This window comes from Pocillopora verrucosa, chromosome 2, assembly GCF_036669915.1.
Source record: "Pocillopora verrucosa isolate sample1 chromosome 2, ASM3666991v2, whole genome shotgun sequence".
Lineage (NCBI taxonomy): Eukaryota > Metazoa > Cnidaria > Anthozoa > Scleractinia > Pocilloporidae > Pocillopora > Pocillopora verrucosa.
Genome location: NC_089313.1, coordinates 3,920,770 through 3,935,079, shown reverse-complemented (window position 1 = coordinate 3,935,079; position 14,310 = coordinate 3,920,770). Strand labels below are relative to the sequence as shown.

Below are 14,310 nucleotides of genomic sequence, written 5' to 3'. Positions count from 1 at the left end.
TTTAGATAAAGGAAAAATGTTAATTAAGGAAACCCACAATCCTTGACACAATCAGTTGGGACTTTTCTCCAGAGCAACGTGTTTGATGTTCTTTCCTGTCTTTGTATCTTCCAATATTATTAATTGCCAATGTGTCTATGCCATCTTGCAGACTGACAGTGAGACGGGCAGGGGGAGGCAGTAGGTGTGTTGTAACATGGGACACCTACGGCTGTGGTTCTCGTTTTAGGTTTTATGCTAGTATTGAATTTTCTTTGAAAGGAAAGAGTTGCTATTGTTGTTGTTTTGTAAAATTGAGGTCATAGTTACTTAGGCTGGTTGAAAGTGTCTGATGTATTTGTCCAAGACGTAGCTCAAATGCGTTGATAAAGAAATAAAACTAATATTTTAAATGAAAGACTGTCAGATACCTCATTTGGTGATTGGGGGTCTCTGCAGCATTTACACTCTTTTATTTTCTCCCAGAATGCTTTAAAGCGATTTGCTTGGTCATTTTCCCCCTGTAAAAAAAGCATAAGTAACTGAAGTACGAGTTCCCTGTGGGTTCAGAGGTTGCCCTTTGCGAACAGACATCCGTGGAGAATCCCAGAGGGGGAGAGGATGGGGGCGTCTGTGCCTGCCACGATAGTACCATACGGGAAAAAGATGTCGTCCGTCATTTAACTTCACAAGGAATTTGGGTTCAGATGGACACATGTAGGAAAGTTAAGAGAATGCCTCGCCTGCCAAAATTACCCCCTTGGATACGCCAGACGAGGTATAAATAATTTAATATTTCAATGAATAAGGGGAAAAGCGTGGGAAGAAACTGGTAAAGAGTAAAGATTGAGAGGTAAGTGTTTAGGGATGACGGGAAACAGGAGATATGGGAAGAGTTAGGGATATGAGAGAATGGATGAGGAGTGACAAATCACAAGCAAGAGGGGGGTAGGGAGGGGGGGCAGAGCAGAGATGAAGGAGGTTTCACCATGGGAAAAGTCGTCATCTCCTGAGAACCTCAGTCTATAGAAAAGTAAAACAGATGCAACCTCAAGAAATCAGGAAACAATTAAGTTGTGTCTGACTTGTTGTTTTATGAGATAATACTGAGATGCGTGTCTTCTTCTCTGATCCGCGCCATTTTGTCCCTAATTGAAATAAAAAAATGATGGTAGAAATAGTGCTCCTAATAATAATGATAATGACGATGATTATGATAATGATTATGAAGACAAAGATAAAGATGATAACAATGATCATGATGGTGATAATGACGAGAGTAATCGGGCGAGTTATTTCAAACTGGCTGTGCGCAGAGCCAATAAGAAACTCCGCAAATAATTAGAGGAGTTACTCAATGATAAAAAAAGAGTGACAAACACCAGATACTCAATTTGTTGGTCTAATTATGATTCAAATATGCTTATGTCTTGTCATCAAGTGTTGTCTTCTATTCTGTGGACCACAATGAGAACTACTGGTTCTACCGGTAATTGTGTTATCCAATAAAGTCATTATTATTATTATTATCTATTAATTATAGATAAGCTACATCTAACCTCCTCTGATGACGGGCAATCTGCAACACTGTCACCATTTCCCTGCTCAACGTCTGCAACACCGTCACCATTTCCCTGCTCCACGTCAGTTTGTCTCTAATTGAGAAGAAAAAAAAAAAAAATGTTACCGAAATTGCATTTAATTAAAGGTATTGTCTATGGAGTAGAATTCCAAATTCAGATTTTTAAATTTTTTAAGACGATATCGGTGATATCCAGTCATAAAAGTATCCCTTAATCAAAAATATTAACCATTAAACTTGAAACAATTTAATGGCAAGATCCGCGGCTTGCTTGTCATGTAACTAACCGTTTCCTGATGTGACAATCGCTCCATCGAAAAAGATTGAAGAAATAAATTGATCTTACTCTGGGTCTCATTCAGTAAACAGTGAAGCTCCTAACTCCCCTCGATTGTGCCGCTCATTCACACCTTTGGCTTCCACTCGCAAATAAATATTTCTGCTATGTTGGCCACTTACACCTTCGCAGCAACACTTTTTAAAGCATTCTGGAAATAAACAGTGCAGTATGAAGTACAAGAGGTTGAACGGCACGGGAACATTATTTATTCTATCGATCCATTCCAACCACATCTGAGTCCTTGTAAACTTCCACTCCACATCTGCGTTTTCCTGAGAATGAATGAAAAAAATGTGTTCTATTGCTTTAGCGAAACCTACATTAGTCATGTTTCAAAAACACATTGCCTACAGTTGGTGCTCCTTAAGTTCGACATCCCAAAATCATTTGCCACTAATCTTGCTGTTCCTGTGTGTGTATCTTTTTTTTTTCTAAAGACTTTCAATTGTGGAAAGCCAATTAGATGTATTCTTAAAGTGTTTTTCGGAAAGAGAGCTATCAGTGACCAAGAGAACAAGTTTGAGAAAAGTTTGAAAAGCTTGTGATCAGGCGATTATGTCTTTTGAATCTACGTGTAGCCGACGTATTTGGAACCATTGCCAAAGAAAAAAAAAATTTTCCACACCATGATCCTGTTGAAAGAGTTGTTCATCATTGCGATCAGCATGTTCAAAGCTACAATGACTGTACAAATCACATGGGCAATAACAAAAAGGTGGCCAAAGGTGGAGGTGAGGGAAAAAGCGGGATCCTTAACCGAGATTTTGTCTTCTTCCACGAGACCAAGCAACAGCCAGAACATTTCGAGGAAGGTTTTTGTGTGTCTGAAAACAAATGAGACGAATACAAGATTTGAGAAAGAAAGGCTTGGTTGATGATTAGGTACGATAACCTCCGTCACTTTCAACGTAACTGAATCGTCGATCTTCTGTAAAGGCTCGGTTGACGCAGGACATAGGTTGTTACTTGTGACGGCCGAGTATTCATCTGAACATGATTAAACTGCTTTCTAAATTCAAATGATGGTCGTGTCTCCCTGGTGTTCAGCTTCTGATCGGGTGTGATGTTACAAGGTAATGTAAATTGGCCACCGTAAAGAGTTTCAAAGCTGACGTTTCGAGCGTTAGCTCTTCGTCAGAGCGAAACGTCTAACGCTAACGTTCGAAACGTCAGCTTTGAAACTCTGGTGGCCAATTTACATCATCAACTCAGTTGATAAAACCAAAATTATGTTATTATACTTAGCCCTTCGTCAGAGCCAATGAAGAAAAGATAACGCTCGAAATGTCAGCTGTAGAAGGTCTTTCTGGTGGCCAATTTACATCATCAACATATTAATTGTATGTTGACAGGACCAAATTATCTTGTAATGCCCCTCAACGACGCAGCACTACAGTTTCCTTAGAAACTTTCCCCCTTTGATTAGTATTGTATTTGCACAAGTATACGTACATTGCATATGGATGAGACACCTGGGGATGACTGGTGGCGTTCTGTTTATGCAGCTCTTTCTGAGAGGCGACATAGTACGAGTAAATCTTGGCCACGCCCGTAGTGAATGCTATATAAAGAAGAAGGAAGATGCCAAGAAACTTGAGGACATCTTTCAACATTTTATAGAGGGACAGTTGCAAGGGACCCAGCGTTGAATGGACTTGGAAAATGTGCGCCAAGTGGAAAAATGCCACCACAGAGCCACTGGCATAAATGGCGTCAGCCACGATGAACGCTTGTTTCTCAGGTTTCCACCCTCCGTAAGATCCCCATGCACCCACCCAGATTTTGTAGGACGACAGAAATGTGAAGACAATGACTGTGGCAACAACATTCCACCATTTTGAAAAGTAATTAAAGATGCCCTGCCTGCAGAGCTCGTTTAACTCCTGCAGAAGTAGACCAAATACGAAGGCAAGAACAGCGTAGTCTGTTAAAAAAAAAAGCAAAGCTTTCAAGCTTTACCTAACACAAATTGACCTCTGTGCGACGGCTGGTTCTACTGAAAAATGTTGTCGTAATCCCTCCGAAACCAGTATGTGACGACATCACCTAAATTTAAAACTAAGCAGATGCCTTACCCAAATTGGAAAATTAACAACTGCATGATACGACTCCTACATTACATGCTGAAAGGTTTCCTCACCATAAAATAGCTCTGAGTGCACTAAGATATTTGCGCTCTGGTACAATGTTTCCCTTATATTTTACTACTCCAGCCCGTGTTTCCTTCCCCTTTAGCCAAGCTCTCGCAAGAATGAAGCCAAATCTATTGTCACCCAAAGAATACCATACTCATCTTCTCATGTAAAATACTTTGGTAGTTTGATTATAAAGCTTCTTCTTAGCGACTCAAGCTAGAGTTTCTAATGAGCTGTGTATGAACAAATGAAAATTGGTTACTCGTTAAAAATGAGCCGTTAAGAACTTCTGTGTGCTCCAAACTATCTGTGAAATCTGAAATTCTCTGTATTTCTTTTCCTACAGAGCGTGGCCGCAGTATCCCGTCTTATTGTTATAGCCTGTGCTGATTATCCATACTGTACTTACAGCTTTGAAGGGGTCTATGGAAACAAAGCCCTAGCAGATATCTTACTTACCAATTGTCACCATCTCAGGACCTTCTCGTGTTATCTTAAACTCATCCTGATAAGACGAGGCGAAGACTAAGCAAAGGAACAGCACGTAAGACATCGTCTGGTTGATGAACTTTGAATAGGGATGTTCGTAAAGTTTCCTAAATTTCCAGAAGCATCTGTCCTCAAATTGCCCACGACAGCGGCATCTGCGAATCAGTCGTAGAGGAATGTATACTATACTGGTGAGGGAGACAAGAAGAAATTGAACAAGAAACAATATAGCCTTTGTCATGAATCCTTCATCCTGCCGCTTTCGCCAGCCAAGATAAATGATCTCATTGAGAATATACTGGCACTTGGGACTCGCCACGAACTGAAAATTAAAAACAATTCTATTATAAAACAGTAAATATATAGAGAGTTTAAACAAAATATTAGCTTTAATCTGTCAAGTGAGTTATCTATTACTCTTTTTTTGGATAATGTACACTGAATTATATGCTAATTCGTTGCTGATCTTTCTATGGAGGCCCTTTTCAGTGCATATTCAAAGGGATTTGATAACTGCGTGCTTTTTCTTTAGTCTCCTTCGCAGCAGTTGTTTAGTCTTATCACGCAACGAGCTCTATTCCCCACGACGAGACCAAACAACGGCTGTGAAGGAGACTTCTTGCCTTTAGGAATTAAAAATACCCGAAAAGGCTAGAAATACTGATATTTCAATCGCAGTATGAGTTTTTTAGCGTATTTTGAGTGAAAATGTTTAGACGTTATGGTTCATTGATTTCTTAGGCATAGGTCGCACTTGGCAAAGTTTTACGAGAATTTGTTTACTTTGCGGTCAAAATCTGTCAACGAGACACTTTTCCTAGTGCGACCCTAACTTTTGGGGTTTGTAATATTTTTGGAAATCGGCAAAAACATCAGAGGCGCCATAGTGCTTGGCTGGGGCAGGCAGATTTCGGAAAAATCGAGGTTACAATAGCAAAAGGACGATGAGGACAGGAAAATGGTTAAATCTGCCTTGTTAGGACTTGAAACTTAACGTTCTGACATGAATTCTTTCGTAACCAATTTTTCCAGACTACAAGAACCCGCGATCAAACGATAATACTGTTATACACTTATTATACTTCACGTGAATGAATATTTCAAAGTTTAACCTTTGACGTCATTTCTTAGAGCTCGTCTACCGAGAACATTTTCATTTCCCGGAATTTGAACAAAAGCGAATTTGTTTTGTGAGTTCTTCGAAACGGAAACAACAGGAAGCTAGTTTACCATAACTATATACTTCACTTTCTGTCAAAGTGACATTTTTGTCGTTTATAGCTATTTTAAAACGGTTGAATCTGCAATCAAAGAACTTCAAATACTGTATTTCAATAAACTTAAAAAGTTTTGACAATCTTACCAACTTCCGCTGTTTATCTGCTGCTTTCTTTAACAGACTGAGACTTTGAATAAAATCTTTCGGCGTCTCATTTAGTAATGGTCCTTTTCCTTCGATATCAATGATTTTATAAAGCTGTGAGGCACCGGCTTGCTCGATGATATCAACGGCAAATTGTTCATATTCCTTTGCACGACCCAAGTATTCATCTCGGCTGTAGTGATGTTCATACGCGGCCACTTTCTCAATAAGGTAAGAATCGTCAAGGGCTGCTTCAATTACGTCTGTTGACTTACTTCCTGTGCGTCTGGTTCGTTTGTTTGTTTCTGGGTTTGTTTGTTGGTTTGACTTGGGATTCATTCTCCAGAGATATTCTAGACTAATATACAGCGGGTTGCTCAGTACTCTGATCCAAGTCTGTTCTTTTTCGCTTGGTATTCCTTCCTTTTGATCGCTATCGTCCTCAATATATATTATTGAGCGGAACAAGGCACACAGTTTCCCACAAGAAAAACGAAAGACACATTTCCAAGAGCACCCATCCTCTTTAATGTTCTCCTCTTCCGCGATGGATCTCCACACATCGCTTAGGCCTTCAAGTATGGCATCCTCATGTTGCTCCTTGGTCTCGACTATCAGTTTCCATACTTCAATAACATTCCTCTTCTGGAGAGCGTTTTCAAGTTGCTTCAGAAGAGGATTCTCTGGATTCTCGTTATCCGTTATTATACAGCGCGACAAGAAATTATTTACCTCTGCCTCCGTTTCTGTCTCTATTTTAAACAGAAAATCATCGAAGCTTTTACTTTCTGGCTGAGCTGGTTGGATATCTGGTGGATTGCACTGCGCCATATTGTTGCCATCAATGGCACACCTACAACGGAAATAGTTGGGTTAGTATGTGTAGTGTTGCAGTTGTGTCTTCCCTTGTGGTTATGTCCTCACACATTATAACCAATAGAACGCATTTTTACTTCTTCCAATCAAAGTGCGTTGTGATCGTGTCTTCTGCGTGTCACTTCCCAACTAGGGGAGGGATGCAAAGCAAAAGTGTAAAAAGATCGTTAAGATTTCCGCACTCGAAGTTTGAGAATTTCATGGGCTATCCTTGACACCTTTTGGGACGCTTCGGATTGGTGAAAGAGTAAGATTCTGGTTGCGTTTTAAAGTGCGTGGTATTTGGGAAATTTTCTTCCATACGTTGGAAAGCCTAGGAAGACGAGAATTTGACATTGCCTCGTGGCTTTCCTTACTTTTCTGTTGGAGCTGGTACAATAAGGTAAGGTTTTCGTTGCACTTCATGTTAGTATTTTTTTAAATTTTAAATATTACAACCATTCTTCAAAGATCGCGTTCAAGTTTTGTGCTAAATTCCAGTAGATTTCATGTAGCGCGCTGCATGATACCTGGATTCATTGAATCCTTCTGTGTCGAGGACTGACTTCTTTATTTTGTTTGGGATATGTAACACCAGATATTACACGTCGATTAAAAAACAGGACAGCTCTCGGTGTTTCAATGATCAAAAACTTGTGATTTTCTTCCAGCCTCAATAATTTGTATTATGTTGCATGTAGCAGTCTCATAGTGTCTACACTGGTGGCTATTATGGGTACAGTGGAAGACATGTATTCATTGTAAATGTATGGGGCTACGCAAAAATTCAGCTAGGATGTATGGTCGATGTTAAACTTCACATATCCTGGAAAGTTAACTTACAAACTGCTTCTACATATGATGAAGATCTGGTCTCTTATAAAGGATAGGGTGCTGGCTCCTAACGCTCTGCAACAAGTTGGTAACAGTTGGGTCATCATTCTCTTTGCTCACCCAGAAGGGCAAAAATTTGCAGCAAAATTACTCATCACTTAATAATATGTGCTTTTCTATTTAGATCAGTGGCTGACATATGCCACTTTCTTTGTTTTGATCTATTTAGAATAAAGCCCCTTGAACTATATACCACAATGATATGTACTTTGTTACCACATTTTACATACTTTTTCAATTGTGTGTTACAAACATTAAAATGAAATAAATACTAATTCATGCACAAATGAATACTTAATTCAATACAGACTATTGCCCATTATTAGCGATTATTGCTCCTACGCTTGTTAGCAAGAACTTGGTCTTGTTGGCGTTCATTGTGAGTGTCTGGTAATCCATATATCAATGGAGACACTCTCTGCAACTATCTTTGTGAAGAAAATACTAATCCTTTCACCCTTACTTAATATCATTCATACAGGCATGGATGAGAACCAGCAGCAAAGCAAAGTAAACAAAAGTGCAGATGAAAGGTATCTGTTGTGCTTGTCCTTGGTGTAAAAATCAGTTTCCTTTAGTTTTGTTAATGATATGAATGAAAATGCATTTTGTGTAGAGAAAGATAAAATTTAGCTCCTAGCCTAAGTTATGGTGAGATGATATGTCACTATCAATTTGGCCTCTTTTAAAAGTAAAAGAATAAACTAAGGATAAAACTAAACCACAGCATACCTATACTAAACCCTCAGCCTATTTGTATCATTATTATCATTTTTTCTGGTGTTTACCCAATAGATTCAATCCACTTACAGACAAAGATGGTGCCTGTAAATTTTACCTTTATTCTTAGGGTAAGACACATGTAGAAAGCAATATTTTGCAAAACAACAACATTATGTATGCAAATTTTAAATTTTTCCGATTTTTTGTGCTTGACTTTTTGAGTGGTTCCAGGATTTTCTTGTGCAAAGAGTTCTAGGTGAATGTACCAGTCACCATGTTTTTTGGTAAGATGGTTTACATTGATTGCTGTGCTCTACATTCATCATTGAAGTACCAATTAATTCCTTTGCCATCAGTAATTGCTTTAAATATACTGTGTCAGAAATCACAGCACTGTGCCCCAAATTTAATGTTGTCCAGGGCACAATTTCATATTTTTGAGCAAGGCAAAGGTAAAAATCAAACAAGACCACACAGACATCATCTACAAGACAACATTACTATGTATATAATGTTTATATAGTTCATTATGTAAAAGCTACTCTATTCATTAAATCAGTGTCAACACTCTCCCTCACTCTCCCTTGTAGCAGATATAATTTTTAGCCAACTTGAGAAATAGTGGCCTAAAATGGACATCCAAACTTTTAAATTTCCAGGGAAAGGTTCCCCAGACTTTGCTATCCAAGTGGGAATAAATGGCTGCCACACTGTCATTTTTTTCCCTCCCAGCTGCTCAAATGTTTTCCCTCCTTTCCACAATCTTACCAAAGCCCCCATATGTGTAGTAATAAAAACATTGAAGTGTAGTGTGCTATCTCAGCAAGAGATGATAATCATGCACACTTTTAAGTGAGTCATCCTAGCAGATGTTTGGTGAGGTATTACATTCTGTGCTCAAAATCTAGTTCACATAGACCTGGGGAAACAGAATAGGGTGTAATAGTCAGGTCGGTGAATTGCTACAAGCTTTAGTTTGGTACCACTACTCATTTGGTTATCCATTTGGTTATCTATCTTGCCGGTAATCTTTCTGGTTATTTGGGTTTTTTATGGAACCTCTTCCCATCAAGAAGAAGCATGGTATGTGTTTGAAAGTTGATAGAAAAGAAAAGTAAAAAAAAAAAAAAGGAAATAGGGGAGGAACAGGATGGTACCAAAGACAGTGGTACATTTTTTTTTGCAGGGGGTAGTTTTTAATTTTTGAATTAGGGTTCTAGCCTAAGTATGTCTAAGTTTCTACACTTGTTTATTCTTGTGATTTCTTGCTTTAGGAAGTGAGGTAAAATTGTTTGAATTTGTTTTTTCATTACAGCCACTTGAGTCTGTAAATGGAAAGAAAACACTGCAAAATGATGGTAAGGAACACATTGCTTGCACTATAAAGTACTGAAAGTAATTTGTAACTCTCCATATTTGTTATTTACAATTGATATGCTTTGCACAGCTGTTGTGTGATAAGTGAAGAATTAGTTAACTGTATCTCAAAAATTAAATCACTTTAAACTGCAGCGAAAGCTATTACTTTTATAGTTATAAAAGTATCAAAGGTAACCTCTCTAAGAACCTTCCCTAGTGTCTGTGTTATAGAGGTATCCACTAAATATAGGTTAATTTATTAGGAAATGTGGGAAGAATAGTATGCAACTGAATGATGCAAGTTTCAGCCAGTTGAGGGTTCTTGCATTTTTTATTGTCACAGTGGTGCTAATGGTGTCTCAGTCAATTGCTAACTTAGTATTTAAGTACTAGTTGTGCTTGTTGATTATTTGACTTTCCCTAAATGTTTTCTATTGGTGTAGCCAAAAGAAAAAGTTTGTGAGGCCATGCTTTAAAAAAATGACAGGAAGGCCTTAAAAGCTTACTTAGATCTTTATGAAGATGGAGGGTTATTTTATTGGCAGTTACATGTAAAGATAGGTTGCCAGGGCCACTTACTAGGAGAAGATTTATAAGTTAAAAATACTATATTTGAGCTCAAATTTTACACAGACATTATTCAGGTATGATGGAAATTTAAAAGCACATTCTAGTCTCATTCATAAGCAATGCTATATACTCCACAGGTGTCAAATTTATTAAATTTTCTGTTCAGAATTACTGTTGACCTTGATATTTTTAACATTATGTAACATTTAACATTATATAACATTGTTTTTAACAAACAATAAAATTTTTTGGTTTTGATCTGAGCAATTAAAAACATTGTCTTGTTTCCAAGGTTTCCAAGGAAGGTTTCTTCACTTCATGCCTGGGTCGCCCCTTATGTATATTATTCTGTTTTACAGAAAATAACATTCAACTCGAGCAGGAAAACTCCAATCAGCCTAGAGAGGCCAGAAAATAATTGTGCTTAGAAATAACAGTTACCTCCAGCTGGAAAACAAAAATGACAGAACAGCTTGCAGGGGCTGGAAAATACAAGTAAGTACTGTAAAAGAATATTTATTCCTTGCTGGTAATCTCAGAACAGCTGTGTAGGGCTGGAAATTAACATTACTGGAATACAACAGTTAACTCCTGCTGAGAAACTGAGAACAGCTGAGAGGGGCTGGAAAATAACAGTGCTGGAATACAAGAGTTATCCACTGCTGGAATTCAGAAACAGGAAACTTTTAAATACTATGCTACAATACACTGAGCATGCAATAATACCTTCCATTGCCTCAACTCCAGTTACTTGTAGAAGGGTCATCTCTGAACCATTAAATAGGATCTGCTTTACTAGTTATGTACAGTTTGCAATACATTAATGAAAGAAAAAATCTTAACCCTTTAACCCTAAGAGTGGCCAGCCTCTAATTTCTCATTACAAAATCACCCCTGATATCATCCCACATCCCACATGAATCAAGGAAATGACCAACAACTTATAAAGCTCTTGATTTTTAAACAAATTCTCCTTGTCAACAGTTCAGGAAATGTATAGAGAACGGTACGGAGAATATGCCTACTGATGTTAGGGTATAGTCAGTGAGTGTATGTTAAAGGTAGCAATCATAGATAGCTTAAGTACTTATTTACAAATACTATATTTTGTTTAGCAGATTGTAGCTTCAATGGATGCCACAAATATGTTGATGAAAAACTGGCAGATACTGTTTTGCGCATTGTGCTGGTGAAGACAGCAGTGCAAGAATAGGTGAAGATGGAATCAAGAAATGCAAAACAGGAGTGAGTCCATTTAGTACTGGAAAAACCATGGAAGAGGTTTCTGCTGGTTTTGGTGTTGCTTTTCCTGGTGAGTATGAATCAGGAGATTTTGAGGAGGATTATGACGATATTAATGATGATTTATTTGTTCTCCTCCCTCCTCTTTCACCATTAGACATTCAACTACTGGACAAAGACACAGCTGTCAAATGAAAACAATATTCAAGGTAGTTAATAATTATGTTGACCATTTTCACTCTTTGTCTCTTTGTTTTTGTAAGATGAGTTTTTTGCTACATTGTTCCATAATTATTTATCTCTATAAACCTTGTTTGTTTTTTGTTATTTGCTAATGAAAGCATTGTGTGCTTTTTTTATAGCCAGTGAACCAGATGATGAAGATTTTGTCCTGTTTGAGCTCCTCAAGCCTCCCAAAGATGCTTCTTATGAGGTATGCAGAATTTGCGAGTGATTTATAGTTTTCTTCTGTTTAGGTTTTCTCTTACTTTATTATTATTATTATAATTATTAATTAAAACTATGCATATATGTTCTTGTAACATGCTAAGTAGTTTAGGGGAATATCATTATTATTATAAAATAATTATTTTATACTATGCAGAGATGTTCTTGTAACATGCCAAGTAGTTTAGGGGAATATTATTATTATTACTATTATTACAATTATAATTACTATTGCTTTTGTTTTATGTGTCCTTTGATGACCAGTTTTGGATGTTTTTTAGTGCCTTATGTCTGCAATAAAATTTAAGGGAAATTATTATAAATACATCTAATGATTGATGTTCCTTCTTTGATTGCTAAATTTGTTTGTTGGGTTAACAGAAGGATGAGGTTGTTTTCATTGTCCCTTGAGTTAATTCATAGCATATTATCATTAACATACTGATACTCAAGGTTAGTGGTACTTCATTAGCAGAGAAGTCCAACCAACCCAATGAAAGTAGGCCAAATGTGCATTTTAATACCATTTGGTAAAGACAGTCTTTCATCAGCTGAGTGTCATTAAAGTTTCTTTTCTAATGGAGACTGATTTTCTTCACAGATTCCAACCCTACAGATTCTCTATTTGAAAGAAGGAAGGAAGGAAGGAAGGTATTCCAAGGCCTTAATGCCATCACTGAGCAATATCTTTTCAAACTAAGGAAGGAGAAAGGGATAAATGTTCCAAGAGGGTGTTACCATGCAGTGATGACAACAGAAAAAAAGGTTAATTTTGATTACTGGAGGCAGGTAAGGATGGGTAGGTTGAGACAAAGATTTTTCATTACAAGTGGGATAGAGCCTTGGAATTTTGGACCAAGGAAACCACAGAACTGATGTGGCAAGTATCTTAAAGCAAGTTGATAGTGATGGATGGGTCTTTAATTGAGCATTACAAAACAGCATCATTATGGAATGTGGAGAGACTGGAAATGGAGGCAACTTGAGGAGAAAGACTTTATGTAATTTTAAATAAAATCAGTAAAGGAAAGCTATTTGGCACAGTGTAATACTAATAATTAAATACCTAACAGGTCATGTGTTCACTCTAACAGTTTCAATTGGGTTTTGAAGCATGCCTAATTCAAGTTATATCCAAAATTCTGCAGCTCCAAATTGTGAATAGTACCTAGACATGGCCAGAGAACATCAATAGAGAATGTGACCTCTTAAGCATGTTCACATCAGACCCATGAATTTGTCCACAAAACCTCCTTTGGAGTTGTGTAGTTCCAGAGTTTCATATCCAGTGCATTTCCAGAGCAGTAAAATTTTAAAAAATGACACAAACATTTAAATTGCAAAGAATTTATTTAAAATCTTTACGTTTACAGCAACCCATATAAAAAAGAAATCTTACCAACCATTATGAGTGAATGAGTGAATAAAATAGCCTTGACTCCTCGATCTGGTGTCAACTGCTTTATTTTATTCAAAAGTATATAAGGGCAAATTGGAAGGACAGAGTTACTTTCTGTAATCTGTCAAATAGTATTGAACAGTTAGAGCCAAATATTTGCAAGTGAGTAAAAGGATAGAATGGATTTATAGTATATTAGTGCAGTGTAGTCTACTTTATATTTCACAAATTCCAAAAAATCAGTATTTTACCTGAAGTTATTTACTTGAATTATTTGTACTGAAGATGTTTATTTCCATGGAAGTGTTGCATGTTCAAGTACAACTGAAGGAGTTTTTTTTTTAACCACCCATTTGTTTGTTAGATGAGCAATGTAAGCCTGAATTTTGAGTTAGATTAATTACGATTTGCACATGTGGTTAGAAAAAATATTTAGCACCAATCACTCCTGCTTAAATGACACAAAAAAAGTGTTTATTTGTTCCAAACACTTACAGTGTATCCTATTTATCAAGATGATTTTATCAACAAAAGATATCATAGCAGGAAAAAGGTAACCAAAATTTATATGAAACATTAAAAAAGGAACAACTAGAGTGATTTTACTCAACCCATGAAACAGTATGTAAACAAACCTGTGTGACACCAGCATGCATGTTTGATTGTTGGTTCTCCCCATGTTGTATGTGGAAAACATGACATAAACCAAAAATTTTGTAATGCACAGTAGTTTATGACCAATTTCACCAGTTGGATAAAATCACTCTTTATATTCATCTACAATATCTTTTTGAGAAAGAAACTGTGACAAAGCCTTGACTTAGTATTAGCATGAATAATAGTTATTGCTCAATTGTCTTCTTTCGTGATGCATGTTAATAGTGACAAGAAAGTAATGCTTGTTAATATTGTCATCTGTTAAAAATTTGATTA

The 14,310-nt window shown here is 37.0% G+C and overlaps 1 protein-coding gene and 1 long non-coding RNA gene across 8 annotated transcripts in view; one reads left to right on the top strand and one right to left on the bottom strand.

The window, feature by feature from the left end:
- LOC131798125 (short transient receptor potential channel 4) overlaps positions 1 to 8,084 on the bottom strand; it is a 10,116-nt gene extending 2,032 nt beyond the window's left edge. The window contains exons 1-9 of one of the 4 annotated variants that reach the window (XM_066162715.1): positions 7,587 to 8,084; positions 5,889 to 6,741; positions 4,496 to 4,847; positions 3,354 to 3,825; positions 2,527 to 2,725; positions 2,021 to 2,173; positions 1,539 to 1,634; positions 1,065 to 1,127; positions 411 to 500 (exon numbers count right to left, since the gene is read on the bottom strand). In XM_066162715.1, coding sequence (XP_066018812.1) covers positions 411 to 500; positions 1,065 to 1,127; positions 1,539 to 1,634; positions 2,021 to 2,173; positions 2,527 to 2,725; positions 3,354 to 3,825; positions 4,496 to 4,847; positions 5,889 to 6,741; positions 7,587 to 7,684 — 2,376 coding nt within the window. In that variant the 5' untranslated portion in view covers positions 7,685 to 8,084. Of the gene's footprint in view, positions 1 to 410; positions 501 to 1,064; positions 1,128 to 1,538; positions 1,635 to 2,020; positions 2,174 to 2,526; positions 2,726 to 3,353; positions 3,826 to 4,495; positions 4,848 to 5,888; positions 6,742 to 6,841; positions 6,874 to 7,120; positions 7,153 to 7,273; positions 7,407 to 7,586 lie in introns of those variants that run through there. The other 3 variants (XM_059115776.2, XM_066162717.1, XM_066162716.1) reach the window with 3 other exon arrangements.
- LOC131798128 (uncharacterized) lies at positions 6,867 to 14,310 on the top strand. Of its 4 annotated transcripts, XR_009341274.2 has the most exons (8): positions 6,867 to 7,146; positions 8,119 to 8,170; positions 9,676 to 9,718; positions 10,649 to 10,784; positions 11,405 to 11,601; positions 11,689 to 11,740; positions 11,894 to 11,964; positions 12,580 to 14,310. It is a non-coding gene; the product is annotated as an uncharacterized lncRNA (long non-coding RNA). The 4 variants fall into 4 exon arrangements; XR_009341273.2 differs by lacking the exon at positions 9,676 to 9,718; XR_009341275.2 differs by having other exon boundaries at positions 8,119 to 9,718; positions 11,408 to 11,601.